Source organism: Brassica napus, unplaced genomic scaffold, assembly GCF_020379485.1.
Source record: "Brassica napus cultivar Da-Ae unplaced genomic scaffold, Da-Ae ScsIHWf_1884;HRSCAF=2527, whole genome shotgun sequence".
Lineage (NCBI taxonomy): Eukaryota > Viridiplantae > Streptophyta > Magnoliopsida > Brassicales > Brassicaceae > Brassica > Brassica napus.
This window is the reverse complement of record NW_026015299.1, coordinates 7,501-25,487: the sequence shown is the minus strand read 5'-3', so window position 1 is coordinate 25,487 and position 17,987 is coordinate 7,501. Positions and strand designations below refer to the sequence as shown.

Sequence of the window (17,987 nt, the reverse complement as noted above, 5' to 3'; positions counted from 1 at the left end):
CCTAGCTCTTAATCTGTATTGCCGACGAATCTCAATGACCAAATTGGGTAATTAACACGGTAAGGAACTATCGAACATATGAAATACCATATAAATCTTTTTTGATCAAAAAAGATTCATTCAATAATTTCAAATAAGTCGTATTTGCTTAGACCAATAAATAGAACTGAGGTTATAGTTAAAGCTGCTAGTAGTAAAACCGAAATAACTAGTTATAGTAGGCATGAAGGGACTCAATAAAAATATGTTTTTATACATATGTTCTAAAGTACTTCCCGAAGTTTCAATAAAAAAATTTTTTAAAATCTATAGATTAACTAATCAATCAATTGTGTTGTTGAAAATTATGAGTTATCTCATTTCGGTAAAAAAAAAAAAAAAAAAATTTTTCGTCTTTTCATCTCTCCTTCATTCTCTTTCTTCCATCGATTCATGAAAAACTCTTTCATTCTTCTTTACTCCTTTTTTCTTGTTTTATGCTAATCGTTTTAAATAACTCCTTGATTATTCTTCGTTAAAAAACATAGATCTTTTTTTTTCTTCACTTAAAACTTTTATAAAAGAATTTGATTCTTTTTTTTTCTCTAACCTGAATTAAAATAGAATCTCCCATTTATTCTTTTAGAGATTTTATTTAACTGATCCAAACATTCCTTCCAACCGGCAATCACGATATTGAAAATGGAGAGTACTTTAGAACATATGTATAAAAAAACATATTTAGTGAGCCCTTCATGCCAATAACTAGTTATTTCGGTTTCTACTAGCAGCTTAACTAGAACCTCAAGTTATATTTTATTGGTTCTTAAGAAAAATCGCTTATTTGAAATAATGAATGAATCTTTTGTGTATGCAAATAAAAAAGATTTATATGCACCTTTACATTAGCATTCGGGATAGTTCCTACCGGTTATACCAAACTTGTTCATTGAGATTCATTACTCTGACCCTCGGCAATTGTCACACAGGTCCCTTAGTTAACCTCAGTCAAAAACTAGGCACAGTATCCACTACAAAAATAAAATGCTTTGTTAGAAATACACATGGGAAAAATCCAACATTCACTCGAGATAGATTTATTAAGAACCCGTCAATAGATTTCCCCAATGAGTTTATAGATCAAAAAGAAACCAAATTCCCTTTATGAAGTTTTTTAATTGGAAATCGTCTTAGGTCTAATTCCTATTACTTTGGCTGGATTATTCGTAACTGCTTATTTACAATACAGACGTGGTGATCAGTTGGACTTTTGATTAATTAACATCTCTTTTTTTTGACTGACCTCCTTCTTGCTTTCATATGCGGGAGGTCGAATTCAGATTGCTGCTCAATTATTTGCGAACAGTGGAATTTTGACACAATCTAATAAACAAGAGTGACATCACGCTCTGTAGGATTTGAACCTACGACATTGGGTTTTGGAGACCCACGTTCTACCGAACTGAACTAAGAGCGCTTTTCTTGTTTTTTATAAAAAAAACGAAAAGGCTAGAAAGAGGACATTCTTTAACTCGAATCGATTTTGTACGTATATACTATATCATAGTATATCATAAAATTCAGAATTATATGTATGTCCAATTTTATTAAAAAAAGATAAATCTAAAATGGATTCCTCGTTACTGCTCTTCTGAGCAGTAATTAGGTAGGGATGACAGGATTTGAACCCGTGACATTTTGTACCCAAAACAAACGCGCTACCAAGCTGCGCTACATCCCTTTCGATTGGTTTACAGTGTCATTGTAAACAATTCCTATCTTGTTTTCCACATCCTTCTTTTTTTTTTGTTTCATATCAGATAACAAACATATATATAAGTATAATTAAAAAAATTACTTTTTTTAGGCAAATCCTATCAATTTCAAATTTACATAAAAAGGCGTTTCCATTTGAAAATGGAATCTATAAGATCGTTCTAGTAGACAATATTTCAATTCTAATTTTGAAAATGGGGGGTTACATATACAAATACAAGAACTTCTTAACTACATGTACATCTATAGTTATATATATTACTATATATATTGTAATACAATAAAGAAGAAAGAAGGAGGATTTCAAATGCGAGATCTAAAAACATATCTTTCCGTAGCACCGGTACTAAGTACTCTATGGTTCGTTTCGTTAGCAGGTTTATTAATAGAGATTAATCGTTTATTTCCAGATGCATTAACATTTCCCTTTTTTTAATTCTAGTTATTAACATCAGAAAGGATAAAAAAATTTAGAGATACGATCAACGATCGGGGAATAACCCCCCCTTTTTTTTCTAATTCTAAAAAAAGAATTAGAAAAAAAAAAGGGGGGCCGAAAGGTCATAAAAACGAGGGTTCAGGATCCAATTAAAAAAAAAGTGTTGCTAGGGAAAGAGTATCCTACGAGATACTTAAAAAAAATACTGTACAAAGATTTGAAATATAGTTTTCAAAAAATCATTATATTACTTATTATTTTCTTTTTATTTAATTACTAATTAATATTCATTGCAACGAAATATTTAAGACATTTTTTTGAGTTAATTAACAGCTTCTATTTTTTTTGTTCTTGTTCTTTATGGACCCTAAAATTAAAATAGAAGATTGGGGGTGAATCATAAATCCAAAGGAGGTTTCATGGCCAAAGGTAAAGATGTTCGAGTAACAATTATTTTGGAATGTACCAGTTGTGTTCGAAATGATATTAAGAAAGAATCGGCTGGAATTTCCAGATATATTACTCAAAAGAATCGGCATAACACTCCTAGTCGATTGGAATTGAGAAAATTCTGTCCCTATTGTTATAAACATACAATTCATGGGGAAATTAAGAAATAGATAAAATTGAGTGCTTGTATGTCAAATTTTATTTTAAGAACAGGAATAATGAGAGTATCTACGTATTATTACATATATATAAATATAAACAAATAAAATAATAGAAAGAAATCAAATCCTATATTCTTAATTCTATATAGAAACTCTATCCTATATAGAAATAGCAATCGTTTTTATTTTGATCCGATCAAAAATAGGATTTTATAGGTAAGGAATAAAAAATTATGAATAAATCTAAGCGACCTTTTACTAAATCCAAGCGATCTTTTCGTCGGCGTTTGCCCCCGATCCAATCGGGGGATCGAATTGATTATAGAAACATGAGTTTAATTAGTCGATTTATTAGTGAACAAGGAAAAATATTATCTAGACGGGTGAATAGAGTAACTTTAAAACAACAACGATTAATTACTATTGCTATAAAACAAGCTCGTATTTTATCTTTGTTACCTTTTCTTAATAATCAGAAACAATTTGAAAGAAGTGAGTCGACCCCTAGAACTACTAGCCTTAGAACCAGAAAAAAATAGACTTATTCTTCAATTGAATAACTAATCTGAAGGAATTAAAAAAGAGGTTAATATTTTGTTCGACAAATCCAATCAAGAATCAAAATTTGATTGTTACGTCTGTTTCTGTCATAAAAAAAAAAAAAAAAGAAAAGAATCGTCGAAAAGAAAAAGAATAAGTCTTTTTTTAGCGACTATATACCCTCGTTTTGTTTTGACGACTTTTTTTATAATACTAATTTCTACTCTACCCTCCCCGAGCTTATTCTACTTAAGAACTCTATTTCAAATATTTTAGTGGATTTCTTCCAATCCCCTCATTTTTTGATCTCATTTGAAATCGTATAAAGACAACTCCTATTTAATAGAGCTATTTGTGCAAGTATTTTTCGATTAAGAAGTAATTGCTTCTTGTACAGATTGTGTATGAATCGGTTATAACTATAGAATACCTCCGTTTCGTGAATTACGGCATTTATTCGAGTGATCCATAAACGACGAAAATCTCTTTTTCTTTTACCCCTATCCCGACGAGCCGAAACTAAAGCTCTTATTCTCTGTTGAGTCATAGTTCGTGTAAGTCGTGAATGAGCCCCTTGAAAGCTTGATGCAAATAAACGAAGTTTTGTTCTACGCCTCCGAGCTATATATCCGCGTTTAATTCTAGTCATTGAATAAATCAAACTTTGATGAATAACTAATTCTTTTTTTAGTTTTAGTTATTCTTTTCCCCTTTACTAGTCATTAATAACCAAACGAATTATTCCAATGTATAAAAAAAAATTCCAATGGCTTTTGCTACTCTAACCTTCCCCACCACTATTTTTGGCTAGGTATTTTCCTTTGCTTTGAAAGGATAAATTGCCTTGGTACTTGATATAAAAAAAATAGAATAACTACAAAAAGTAGTAAATAGAAATGGATAAATAGTGGGTTCCTTCGTTTCTATGGTTACTTCTAAAACGGTGAGGTCCTCTCTATACACCGGAGCTCCTTCTTTTAATTAATCAATACTATTGGTAACTTGTACAATTCACATTCTTTGGCTCTACCCCATTAATATTCCAGTAATAGATCTTTCACAATGAGATCCACTTTATACAGTAACGGTATTTTATTTTAAAATTGATTTGGTCATTTACCCTGTTAGTCCGTTTTTTCTTTCAAGAGTGGAATCTTTTTAATAAAAAATGGGATTTCCCCCGCTTAATTGATAACCATTTGTTATCATTGGGGGTTTTCTAAAAAATGGAGTTGATTGGATTTGCACCAATGTAAACCATAAGTTTCAGACACAATAGAAGATATGAATGATCTATCTTTTTGAAATAATGAATCGAGTTCCTCCATTCTATTTTATTAACAGGTACTGATCCTTGATATTTCAAAAAGAATTTCCTTTTTGTGTTTCAGTCTATGATCTAAACGAGTCGCACATACACCCGAGTACATGTTCCTCGTCGCTGAGGGCATCCCCGAAGCGCTGGGGATTTTGTGACATTTCGGATTGGCTGTCTTGTATTTCTAATAAGTTGTTTAATGGTTGGCATACGGAATCATATAAATAATGGGCTGGTTTAGATGGGTTCTAACCGGCTAATTCTGAATTACTTCTCTTCAAGATTCTCTTCAATATAAAAAAAATATATTGAAGAGAATATGAAACTAAACCTTTAATCTAAAAAGATATAAAATTAGCAGTGGTAGATTTGCATGAAATCGCTCCTATTTTTATTGAACCGCTACAAGATCAACAATGCCATGAGCTTGGGCTTCTGTTGCTGACATAAAAACATCCCTTTCCATGTCTTCGGATACAACCCATATAGGTTTGCCCGTTCTTTGTACATAAACCCTTGTGATGGTTTCGCGAAGTTTTAGTAGTTCTTCCGCTTCCAAGATAACTTCTCCCGTTTGTGCCTCATAAAACGAACTAGCGGGTTGATGGATCATTACCCTGATGATATAATAGAAAAGCTTTTTCTATTTCGCAGAATGAGGCGAGATAACCAAAAAAACAGAGAAATTTGAATAACCGTACAGGCTTTTTTTGTGCGTTGCATACGGCTCTAGAATGGAATTTACGTTTTTGACCTTTCCTTTCGGCGAAAGAAAACAAAATATAGGTTCTATTATACGCGGATCCATAAATGATCCAATTACCATCCTTTTTTGTTTTGTAGGAGTTAAAAAAATACTATGATGGTTCCGTTGCTTTATATATCATTTTTTTTGATCCGTCTATGATTCAGCAATCCCAAAGTGTCTTTTTTTTTGTTTTTGTAAATAAGCTTCCGGTGTGAAAACAAAGTTTGTGACGCTGGGATGTGCCCGAATAGGGAAGATATCATTTTAAATACCCCTTTCTTATCCCATACTACTCTTTCAATATATAATCTAATTTTTTTAATCTAAAAAATTTCATATCGAATTCGAAGTGCCATGCTATTATTACTTAACTAATTCATATTTCCGAGGGCGAAGGCATAGTATTTTTTCTCTAAAATAAAAAAACTCATTGGCGCCAAGCGTGAGGGAATGCTATACGTTTGGTAATTTCTCCTCCGACTAGGATAAAGGATGCTATTGAAGCGGCCAATCCCATGCATATTGTCTGTACATCGGGTCGCACAAATTGCATAGTATCATAAATAGCCATTCCAGATATTACCCATCCACCAGGAGAGTTTATAAACAAATAAAGATCTTTGGTATCCTTTTCTATACTGAGATATATCATAAGACTAATAAGTTGATTCGAGATTTCGGTATCAACCTCTTGGCCTAAAAAAAACAATCTTTCTCGATAAAGTCGGTTGATTAGGATAAAATTTTATTCCTTAGGAGCCGTACAGGCACCTTTTGATGCATACGGTTCAACAAAAATTGTTAAAAAATCAATGTGTCGATTCCAACCCCCCCTTTTTTTTCAGAGAAGGCTTTTCTTTCTAACTTAATAAGGGAAGGGCTTGCTTCCCTTTTAAAAGTAAAAGAAAAAATAAATAAGTTTTGGCCCCTTTTATTTATTAGATATTATAATCCTAATAATAAAATAATAAAACGATTGATTAGGCCTGTCAGACTAACTTGATTCATTGATATTTTTTTTTCATCGAGATTCAGTTGAAATGGGGATGGTTTTTTCTTGTTCCTGAATGGGCTTCTTCCTTTTTTTATTCCGTTTTTTTAGGTTTATGCTCTACTCCGAGTAAAAGGAAAAATTTGCCCGATTTTGATTTGCACATATAGGACAAATGAACCAAATACCGCGTCTTTTTTTTTTTTACTACTCCTTCTTTTTTTTTCAATTCATTTCTTTCACATGTCTTCTGTCAAATAGTCAATAAATTTTTAATTATATTATTTTATTTGATCAACAGTTTTAGATCACCCTGTTTCAATTTTTTGTATTTTTTTTATTTTTTAATAGAATTTTTATCATAATTTTGATATCATATTCATATCATATTAAGTAGTAATTATAAAAATATTATATATTAATTATCAATTGGATTTTTGCTAAACGGAGCCTGGATACTTAATTTTATTAGTCCGATCACGTAAACCATAAAAAATTTTTGATAATCTAATATCAATCTAAATACTCCCTGCATTTAATTCTAATTTATTTTTTGCGCTTCGCGTTACAAATTTTTGATAATTCAATCAATCTTTTTGAGCGAAACAGAGGATATCTCGATCGAGGGAGAAAATGGGGAAATCCCATATAGCCCAATATATCTGACAAGTCGCACTATATGTCAACCCAAGATGTATCTCCTTCTCCAGGACTTCGAAAAGGTACTTTTGGAACGCCAATAGGCATGAAATGAAAAAAAAAGAGAATGAAGTTCTCTATTTCACTTTGATGTGGAAACGTAAGACTGGGGTTTCATTTTTTTTTATCATATTATCCTTTTTTCCTACTTTATTAATATTAATCATATTTAAATTAATCATATTTAATACAGAAGTTGAATAAGCTAAAATAAAATATAAAATAAAAGTAAAGTAAGAGAGAATGAATAAAAATTAAAGGAAACTTTTTACGAACGGGCTTCTGAACAACAATAGCTATCTTGGTTCATATAACATAGGATTCACCCCCATTGCGTATTGGTACTTATCGGATATAGAATAGATCCGCTTCCCTTTTTTCCTATGAATCGAATTGTTCCATTATTACTAACAGAATAGAACAAATATTAATCCTTTCTCCGAAATAATTACCTAAAAAGGGGGGGTCCGTAACATAGTTTTTTCCAATGCAATAAAGTTACATAGTGTCTATTTTTCATTGATAAAGGGGTATTTCCATGGGTTTGCCTTGGTATCGTGTTCATACTGTTGTATTGAATGATCCCGGTCGTTTGCTTTCGGTTCATATAATGCATACTGCTCTGGTTGCTGGTTGGGCCGGTTCCATGGCTCTATATGAATTAGCTGTTTTTGATCCCTCCGACCCTGTTCTTGATCCAATGTGGAGACAAGGTATGTTCGTTATACCTTTCATGACTCGTTTAGGAATAACCAATTCATGGGGCGGTTGGAATATTACAGGAGGGACTATAACGAATCCGGGTCTTTGGAGTTACGAAGGGGTAGCCGCAGCACATATCGTGTTTTCTGGCTTGTGCTTCTTGGCAGCTATTTGGCATTGGGTATATTGGGATCTAGAAATTTTTTGTGATGAACGTACAGGAAAACCTTCTTTGGATTTGCCCAAGATTTTTGGAATTCATTTATTTCTTTCAGGAGTGGCTTGCTTTGGTTTTGGCGCATTTCATGTAACAGGATTATATGGTCCTGGAATATGGGTATCCGACCCTTATGGACTAACCGGAAAGGTCCAACCCGTAAATCCGGCGTGGGGCGTGGAGGGTTTTGACCCTTTTGTTCCGGGAGGAATAGCCTCTCATCATATTGCAGCAGGGACGTTGGGTATATTAGCGGGCTTATTCCATCTTAGTGTTCGTCCGCCTCAACGTCTATACAAAGGATTACGTATGGGAAATATTGAAACCGTCCTTTCCAGTAGTATTGCTGCTGTCTTTTTTGCAGCTTTTATTGTTGCTGGAACTATGTGGTATGGTTCTGCAACTACTCCCATCGAATTATTTGGTCCTACTCGTTATCAATGGGATCAGGGATACTTTCAACAAGAAATATATCGAAGAGTTAGTGCCGGACTAGCTGAAAATCAAAGTGTATCAGAAGCTTGGTCTAAAATTCCTGAAAAATTAGCTTTTTATGATTATATTGGTAATAATCCAGCAAAAGGGGGATTATTCCGAGCGGGTTCAATGGACAATGGGGATGGAATAGCTGTTGGATGGTTAGGACACCCCGTCTTTAGAAATAAAGAAGGGCGTGAACTTTTTGTACGCCGTATGCCTACTTTTTTTGAAACATTTCCGGTTGTTTTGGTAGACGGAGACGGAATTGTTAGAGCCGACGTCCCGTTTAGAAGGGCAGAATCTAAATATAGTGTCGAACAAGTAGGTGTAACTGTTGAGTTTTATGGTGGTGAACTCAATGGAGTAAGTTATAGTGATCCCGCAACTGTGAAAAAATATGCTAGACGGGCTCAATTGGGTGAGATTTTTGAATTAGATCGTGCTACTTTGAAATCCGATGGTGTTTTTCGTAGCAGTCCAAGAGGTTGGTTTACTTTTGGGCATGCTTCGTTTGCTCTACTTTTCTTCTTTGGACACATTTGGCATGGTTCTAGAACCCTCTTCAGAGATGTTTTTGCTGGTATTGATCCAGATTTGGATGCTCAGGTGGAATTTGGGGCATTCCAAAAACTTGGAGATCCAACTACAAAAAGACAAGCAGTCTGATGCAACATTGCTTTTTTCTTTTAGTTTCTGTTTGCGATTTTTTTGATTTCATTTAATAGGTAGGGTACTGTAGGAATCTTGATTTAAATCGCTGCCGTTTCTTTGACTCTTTTTTGTTCTTTATCCGGAGGTATACTCCTTCAGTAAACATAAACAAAACAGGTATGAAAGCTATAATTGTAAACCACGATCAAATTTATGGAAGCATTGGTTTATACATTTCTCTTAGTATCGACTTTAGGGATCATTTTTTTCGCTATTTTTTTTCGGGAACCGCCTACAATTTCAACTAAAAAATGAAATAATTTTTCATTCTCTTCATTGACGTAATCAGCCTCCAACTATTTGGAGGCTGATTACGTCAACTAGTCCCCGTGTTCCTCGAATGGATCTCTTAGTTGTTGAGAGGGTTGCCCAAAGGCAGTATATAGAGCATACCCAGTAAAACTTACAAGTAACCCAGATATAAAGATGGCGACTAGAGTTGCTGTTTCCATTATTATATAATTGAAAGACCACAATGGATCTATGCTAAGATCGTTTATTTACAACGGAATGGTATACAAAGTCAACAGATCGTAATGAATACAAAATAAGATTTATGGCTACACAAACTGTTGAAGATAGTTCTAGATCTGGTCCAAGAAGCACTACTGTAGGGAAGTTATTGAAACCGTTGAATTCTGAATATGGTAAAGTAGCTCCTGGATGGGGAACGACCCCTTTGATGGGTGTTGCAATGGCACTATTTGCGGTATTCCTATCTATTATTTTGGAGATTTATAATTCCTCTGTTCTACTGGATGGAATTTCAATGAATTAGACTGAGAAGAATCTTGAAGTGCTAGCTTTTTGTTCGATACAAAAAAGTAAAGTATGTAGGTCTAAAATTTTGCACCTATTCTCCTTTGGTAGTTCGACCGCGAAATTTTTTTCTGCATTGTATATTTCCGGAATATGAGTGTGTGACTTGTTAGAATTGACCCTATGGATAGTACAGAGAAGGGGGTCTGTCATCTTTATCAAGATGGTTTTATTTCGTCGGATATTCATTCGAGTATCTGGAGCACGAAATAGATCAAATAGATCACAAAGTTTTCGAACTATGATTCATACTTAATACTTAGACCTCGTAGCCGGACTTCTTTCCGTTCTATCTTATAAATTTTCATAAATCAATTTTTTTCTGCTTTTAAACTCTTATTTAGATCAAAGGACAAACGCTTCTTTGTATTTTATGTTTTTAATCATTATAGCTCTTTTTTTTTTATTGAATAAGTGATGATCCAATGGTTCTCACTCAGTGAACTTTGGACTTTGAAGGTTTCATTGAATTATCGTGGTTTTCGTATGAATCTGAGGTTTCAATTAATAAGTAGGGTCTTAACAAGAAAATTCCTATCAATAATAAAGAAAACAAGAAGAAATCCGTATTCCCATTCCATACAAATACCAACTAAAAAAGACAATAACGGTAGGTAATCTAGAAGATTCAAGAGGCCTGTAACGATCAACACAACATAAAGACGTATGAGCTGACTTGAGTTTTTGGCATTTAACCACAAAGAAGAGCTTTCGCATTTTGACTCTTAAATAATATTGAATGAGAGAGAAGTTTAAAACTTTATATTCCATATCCGTTTCAATCAGTATTTGGGTCTTTTTTTTGTTTGAGCTGTACGAGATGAAATTCTCATATACAGTTCTTGGAGGGGGAGGAACCTTGGTTTACCTATCTCAATAAAGTTTATGATTGGTTCGAAGAACGTCTTGAGATTCAAGCGATTGCAGACGATATAACTAGTAAATATGTTCCTCCGCATGTCAACATATTTTATTGTCTAGGAGGAATTACCCTTACTTGTTTTTTAGTACAAGTAGCTACGGGATTTGCTATGACTTTTTATTACCGTCCAACTGTTACTGAGGCTTTTGCTTCTGTTCAATATATAATGACTGAAGCTAACTTTGGTTGGTTAATCCGATCAGTTCATCGATGGTCGGCAAGTATGATGGTCCTAATGATGATCCTGCACGTATTTCGTGTATACCTCACCGGTGGTTTTAAAAAACCTCGCGAATTAACTTGGGTTACTGGTGTGGTTCTGGGTGTATTGACCGCATCTTTTGGTGTAACAGGTTATTCTTTACCTTGGGATCAAATTGGCTATTGGGCAGTCAAAATTGTAACAGGTGTACCTGACGCTATTCCGGTAATAGGATCGCCTCTTGTAGAATTATTACGCGGAAGTGCTAGTGTTGGACAATCCACTTTGACTCGTTTTTATAGTTTACACACTTTTGTATTACCTCTTCTTACGGCTGTATTTATGTTAATGCATTTCTTAATGATACGTAAGCAAGGTATTTCTGGTCCCTTATAAATAATATAGATTCTAGATATTTTTAATTACTAATTTATCTTATTACTTGGTGAAGGAACAATCGTATTTTATTGCTATAAATATGGATTATTAAAAAAATAAGACATGTATTTGGATATTTCCCTTCAACTCCACAATATTGTATTATTTTTTTGACATAAAAAGTTGAAGGGAATTCTATGAAGAGAAAATGGATTATGGGAGTGTGTGACTTGAACTATTGATCGGGCCGTGCAGAAATATGACTTTATCTGCTACATTGGAATTCACAACCAAATGTGTCTTTGTTCCAACCACTGTGTAAGCCCCATACAGGGGATAGGCTGGTTCACTTGAAGAGAATCTTTTCTATGATCATAATACCCGACGATGTCGTGGATGAGTGGGCTCCGTAAAATCCAAAAATCCAGGAGATTAAGGGATGGAACATAATCAGGATTATGTTTTTAGCTATTTTTTACTAAAAAAGAGCTAAAAAAATAAAAAATTAATAGTATGTAAATGCATTCATTTCCTCTGCATCGACTCGATTTCTGATACTATCGGAGTGAATACAGGATCTAATGAAGAGTAGAGGGTAGACTTCATTAGTAACAAGTAAATCCTTTGTATTTGAAAAATCTCGATATAATTTTTGAGATTAAGGATTAATTGATAAGGTATGAGACGATCCAGAAAGCACTTAATCATGATCAACTTTTAAGCTTACGTGGGTGTTGAGCATTTACCTGTAAGAATGGAATTTATGGTAATCTTTAGTTGCAATAACTTTGGAATCGGATAATTCTTTTTTTACATATTAAATACTTGTGGATAACATATATATTTTTTGTATGTATTAATTTAGTTTGGTTAATTCTTGCTCGAGCCGGATGATGAAAAATTATCATGTCCGGTTCCCTCGGGGGATGGATCCATAAGAATTCACCTATCCCAATAACAAAAAAACCAGATTTGAATGATCCTGTATTACGAGCTAAATTAGCTAAAGGTATGGGTCATAATTATTACGGAGAGCCCGCATGGCCCAATGATCTTTTATATATTTTTCCAGTAGTCATTCTTGGTACCATTGCCTGTAACGTAGGCTTAGCGGTTTTAGAACCATCAATGATTGGTGAACCTGCGGATCCTTTTGCAACTCCTTTGGAAATATTACCTGAATGGTATTTCTTTCCTGTATTTCAAATACTTCGTACAGTGCCTAACAAATTATTGGGTGTTCTTTTAATGGCTTCAGTACCGGCGGGATTATTAACCGTACCCTTTTTGGAAAATGTTAATAAGTTCCAAAATCCATTTCGTCGTCCAGTCGCGACAACCGTCTTTTTGATTGGCACCGTGGTGGCCCTGTGGTTAGGTATTGGAGCAACATTACCAATTGATAAATCTCTAACTTTAGGTCTTTTTTAATTAAATTTATTCAATTGTAAAATAAAAGGCGTGGGTATCTAGGGAGTAGTCATTTCAAAATGAATTCTCCCTAGATACATATCTAAATTAATTTTATTAAGTAAAATAGGTTTGACTGGAAAATCGAAATTACGTTGAAGGTTTAAAATCCATTTCAATTTTAAATTGACTTTTTAGTCAAATTTTTTTTAATGCTTTTTTTATTTTTTTTCTAAAATGTCTAATATCTTTTTTACATCTTCTATGTGAAAATGTTCCATTTTGATAAGGTCTTCTTGACTGTTATTCAAAAGATCCAATAATGTATGTATATTGGACTTTTTGAGACAATTATAGATTCTGGGAGGCAATTCTAATTGGTCAATAAAAATATATTGAAACGCTAGTTCTTTTTTTTTTTTCTTAGGTTAACTAATCTATTATGAAAAGGAAAAAGGGGTAAAGTAACTTGATGTTGATTGTTCTCTAAATAGAACGTTTCTTCTTCTACATGTAGAAAAGGAATAAATAAATTAATCAAATTCCGGGAGGCTTCATGAAGTGCTTCTTTAGGAGTTAAACTTCCATTTGTCCATATTTCTAGAAAAAGAATCTCTTGTTTTTCATTCCCATTCCCATAAGAATGAATACTATGATTCGCATTTTGAACAGGCATGAATACAGCATCTATAGGATAACTTCGGTCTTCAAAGTTATTTGACATTTTTAAACTATATCCGCGATTCCTCTCGATTTTTAATCCAATACACAAATTTATTGGTTCCGTTAAGGTAGCTATATGCTGTGTATTATCAACGATTTCCACAGAGGGCGGTAAAACTATGTCTCGAGCAGTTATATATCCGGGACCTTGGACACAAATAAGCGCGTTGCGCGTTCCATATAGATTACTTTTTAATACAATCTCGTTCAAATTCATTAAAATTTCATGTACTGATTCTTGAATACCGACTATGTTAGAATAGTCATGTGGTATGTTCTCAGATTTTGCACGTGTAATACATGTTCCTTCTATTTCGCCAAGTAAAGCTCTTCGCATCGCAATGCCTATTGTGTCGGCTTGACCTTTCATAAGTGGAGACAGAATAAAGCGTCCATAATAAAGACGCTTACTGTCTCTTCTTGATTCAACACACTTCCACTGTAGTGTCCGAGTAGATACTTTGACTTTCTCTCGAACCATAGTAATTTTATTTGATCAGATCATTGAATCATTTATTTCTCTTGAAACCCTTTCAGCCTTTATTTAGTTCTATACACGTCGTTTTTTAGGGGGTCTACAACCATTATGTGGCATAGGGGTTACATCTCGTACGAAACTTAAAAGTATACCGCTTCTACGAATAGCTCGTAATGCTGCATCTCTTCCTAGTCCAGGGCCTTTTATCCTTACTTCAGCTCGTTGCATACCTTGATCCACTACTGCTCGAATAGCATTTCCTGCTGCGGTTTGAGCAGCAAAAGGTGTTCCTCTTCTTGTACCCCTGAATCCACAAGTACCCGCGGAGGACCAAGAAATCACCCGACCCCGTACATCTGTAACGGTCACAATGGTATTGTTGAAACTTGCTTGAACATGAATAACTCCCTTTGGTATTCTACGTACATTTTTACGTGAACCACTACGGGTATTTTTACGTGAACCAATTCTTAATATAGGTTTTGCCATATTTTTTCATTTCACAAGAAATATATGGATATATCCATTTCATGTCAAAACGGACCTTTTTTTTACTAGCTCCTTGGAAGTGCCTTTTCCTTTAGTAAGATTATCCTTGTCTTTGTTTATGCCTCGGGTTGGAACAAATTACTATAATTCGTCCCCTCCTACGGATTAGCCGACACTTTTCACAAATTTTACGAACGGAAGCCCTTATTTTCATAGTTGTTATTCCTTAATTCTCTTAATATACTTATTGTTGGACGAAAAAAAGGTTTCTTGATATTTTTGAATCTTGAATTGTATCTTCGTGAAAGGAATGTTGAATTTCAAAAAACCACTGACTTATTTGAATCCTTGTTATGGAGTCTAGAAAGTGGCTGTTCCCCGATTAACTTAATACCTAAGAACTTACTAAAATTTTTACCCCCCTTTTTCTCCTATAGGTATACCTATACAAAAATATGTCGAATCCTTTCAGAAGCATGACCTAAAATAAAAAAAATCTTTAGTATCTAAACAAAATCGAACCATACCGTTCGGAAGTGATTCATAAAGAAAACTTTCATTAATTCATTTTTTTCTTTAATTTCATTCGGGGTAAAAAATTCTAAACTTTTTTAGCAGGGGTGGTATTACACAACCCCCCCCCTTTTTTTTCACAAATGCTAAGTTCCGGATATCCAATTTTGATATTAGAAGGATTACCATATATAACACAAAATTTCTCCGCCGATTCTTTTTAGTCGAGCTTCTCGATCTGTCATTATACCTTGAGAAGTTGAAAGGATTACAATTCCTATTCCGCCTAAAATTCGTGGAATTCGTTGAGAGTTAGAATAGATTCGTAGACCCGGTCGGCTTATTCTCTTTAAATTTAAAATCGTTTTATAGGATTCTTTCTTATTTCGTCTATGTCTTAGGGTTAAAATCAAAAAATATTGATTGTTTTCGCGATGTTTCCTTACGTTTTCGATAAAACCCTCTCGTAAAAGTATTTTAACAATGCTTTCGGTGATGTTAGTCGATCCTATCCGAACTGTTCCTTTTCTATTCATGTCAGCATTTCGTATAGAGGTTATTATATCAGCAATAGTGTCTTTCCCCATGATAAGTTAAAATTCCTTAATTGTTCTATAATTTTGATATAATCAACATGTTATTTTTCTTTTATTTATATAAAAATAGAGACGAATTATATATTAATATATGAATTCAATTATTAATATATAAAATTATTAAGGGTATATGCGTGATACACAATCTATTAATTATAATTAATTTGATTTCAATACCATTTTTTTAATCCTATCCTATATTAACTATCGATATTTAGGTCTTATAATACTTCAGGAGCTAATGAAACTATTTTAGTAAAGTTTAATTGTCTCAATTCCCGTGGGATCGCCCCAAAAACGCGAGTTCCTTTTGGATTTCCTTCTTGATCAATGACAACTGCGGCATTGTCGTCATATCGTATTATCGTCCCATTCTTACGTTTGAGTTCTTTACAAGTACGTACAATTACAGCTCTGACCACTTCTGATCTTTCTAGAGTAGTATTTGGGATTGCTTCCTTGATTACAGCAACAATAACGTCACCAATATGAGCATAGCGGCGATTACTAGCTCCTATTATTCGAATACACATCAATTTTCGAGCCCCGCTGTTGTCTGCTACATTCAAATAGGTTTGTGGTTGAATCATATTTTTGTATCTCTTCTTTTAGTGCAAAGGACGAAGTAAAAAAAATATTGTTTGTCAAAAAAAACTTAGAATCTTTTTATCCTTAAATGTTATTTAGCTTTTTCATTCTATATTCCTATTCAGAAATAATGAATTGGGTTTTTATAGGCATTTTTGATGCCGCGATTGAAATAGCTTTTCTGGCTATATTTTCTGGTACACCACCCATTTCATAAAGGATTTTACCTGGTTTAACCACAGCTACCCAGTACTCTGGGGATCCTTTCCCAGAACCCATACGCGTTTCCGCGGGTCTTACTGTAACTGGCTTGTCTGGAAATATACGTACCCAAATTTTTCCACCACGTCGTATATTTCGTGTCATTGCTCGTCGCCCTGCTTCTATTTGTCTAGATGTAATCCAAGCGGGTTCAAGTGTTTGAAGAGCATATCTGCCAAAACAAATACGATTCCCACGAGAGGATATTCCTTTTAGTCTTCCTCGATGTTGTTTACGAAATTTGGTTCTTTTTGGGTTATAGTTGATGGGTTTTTTCTAAATGAGAAATTCCATCTCTACTGCAGAACTGGACGTGAGAGTTTCTTCTCATCCAGCTCCTCGCGAATAAAAGGATTAATTAAGATATAGATGTAGTTAATGATTAATCCTATTAATCATGGTATTTTTTTTTTATTTCATCTTATCTCTTCTAAATTTGTGTATGTCTTTTTTGAAATAGAATCAAAGATCAATTTTATTTCGATTTATTTAAAAATAACGTAATATCATCATTACAAATGTAATTTTTATTAGAGTTAGAATATTATAACAAATCCTTATTTTTTTTTCATTGTTTTTTTCATCTTTTATTACTGTTTTTATTTGAAAAAAAAAAACCAATTTTTCGCCGGCGAATATTTACTCTTTCAATATCTATTTAAGTTTGCTGTTTATCCCCCGAGGTCTCAGAATCAAAATCAGAATAGATAATAAAGTTTCTGGTTTATTCCGCCATCCTGTCCAATGAATTACTAAGATTTCTTGTTCACTAGAATCCTATATATTCATGGGTTCCGTCGTTCCCATCGCTTCTTGATTAATCATTAGGCCTGAATTCTACAATGGAGCTTTTACATGAAATTTTGAATTTCTTTTTTTTTTGAGGCAATTTTCTCAGTTTTGATTGTCTCAAGGCTCTTAATTTTTTGTTTTCGGAACAGATTTATCTAATTATTATTATTTATCTAATTATTATGAATGAATCTGTATTGATGCTTTATTACATTGCTTTTCTTACAGTGACCTCATAGATTTTCCAAATTGGAATCATATATCATTAATATTCAATTTTTTCGCTCTTTCTTTCATCCTTCCATTTATCCGCATACTTTTTGATTACCTTTCATAACTTAATAATCATCTTTCTTTATTCTTTTTTTTTAGTCAGTTGCTCCAATGATATGATCAGCCTATCATATCTTGACTAATTTTTTGGATCCAGATAATGCGAAGCAATGAGTTGCTTAGGTTATTTATTAATGCTGTAGTTATTAGTTGGTAAGTTCTTTTTTTTTTTTATCGTAATCTAACCCTAAACCAACGAGTCACACACTAAGCATAGCAATTATATCAAAGGAGTTTTGATGGAAATGTTTATTCAACCTTATAGAATTGCT

The 17,987-nt window shown here is 33.4% G+C and overlaps 1 protein-coding gene, 1 non-coding gene and 1 pseudogene across 3 annotated transcripts in view; 1 reads left to right on the top strand and 2 right to left on the bottom strand.

Annotated features, from left to right (window-relative positions):
• Window positions 1-1,149: 1,149 nt before the first annotated feature.
• Window positions 1,150-11,755, top strand: LOC125599518 (photosystem II CP47 reaction center protein). The gene is made up of 2 exons (XM_048772801.1): window positions 1,150-10,129; window positions 10,909-11,755. The coding sequence occupies exon 1, from the start codon at window positions 7,640-7,642 to the stop codon at window positions 9,164-9,166; it is 1,527 nt and encodes a 508-aa protein (XP_048628758.1). The 5' UTR covers window positions 1,150-7,639; the 3' UTR covers window positions 9,167-10,129; window positions 10,909-11,755.
• Window positions 1,383-1,456, bottom strand: TRNAW-CCA. Its single transcript has one exon. It is a non-coding gene; the product is annotated as a tRNA-Trp (tRNA).
• The window catches only part of LOC125599519, a 12,472-nt pseudogene continuing 3,733 nt past the window's right edge, over window positions 9,249-17,987 (bottom strand). Inside the window, exon 1 of the transcript XR_007333259.1 lies at window positions 9,249-17,987. This exon is cut by the window's right edge and continues 3,733 nt beyond it. The product of XR_007333259.1 is annotated as a DNA-directed RNA polymerase subunit alpha-like (transcript).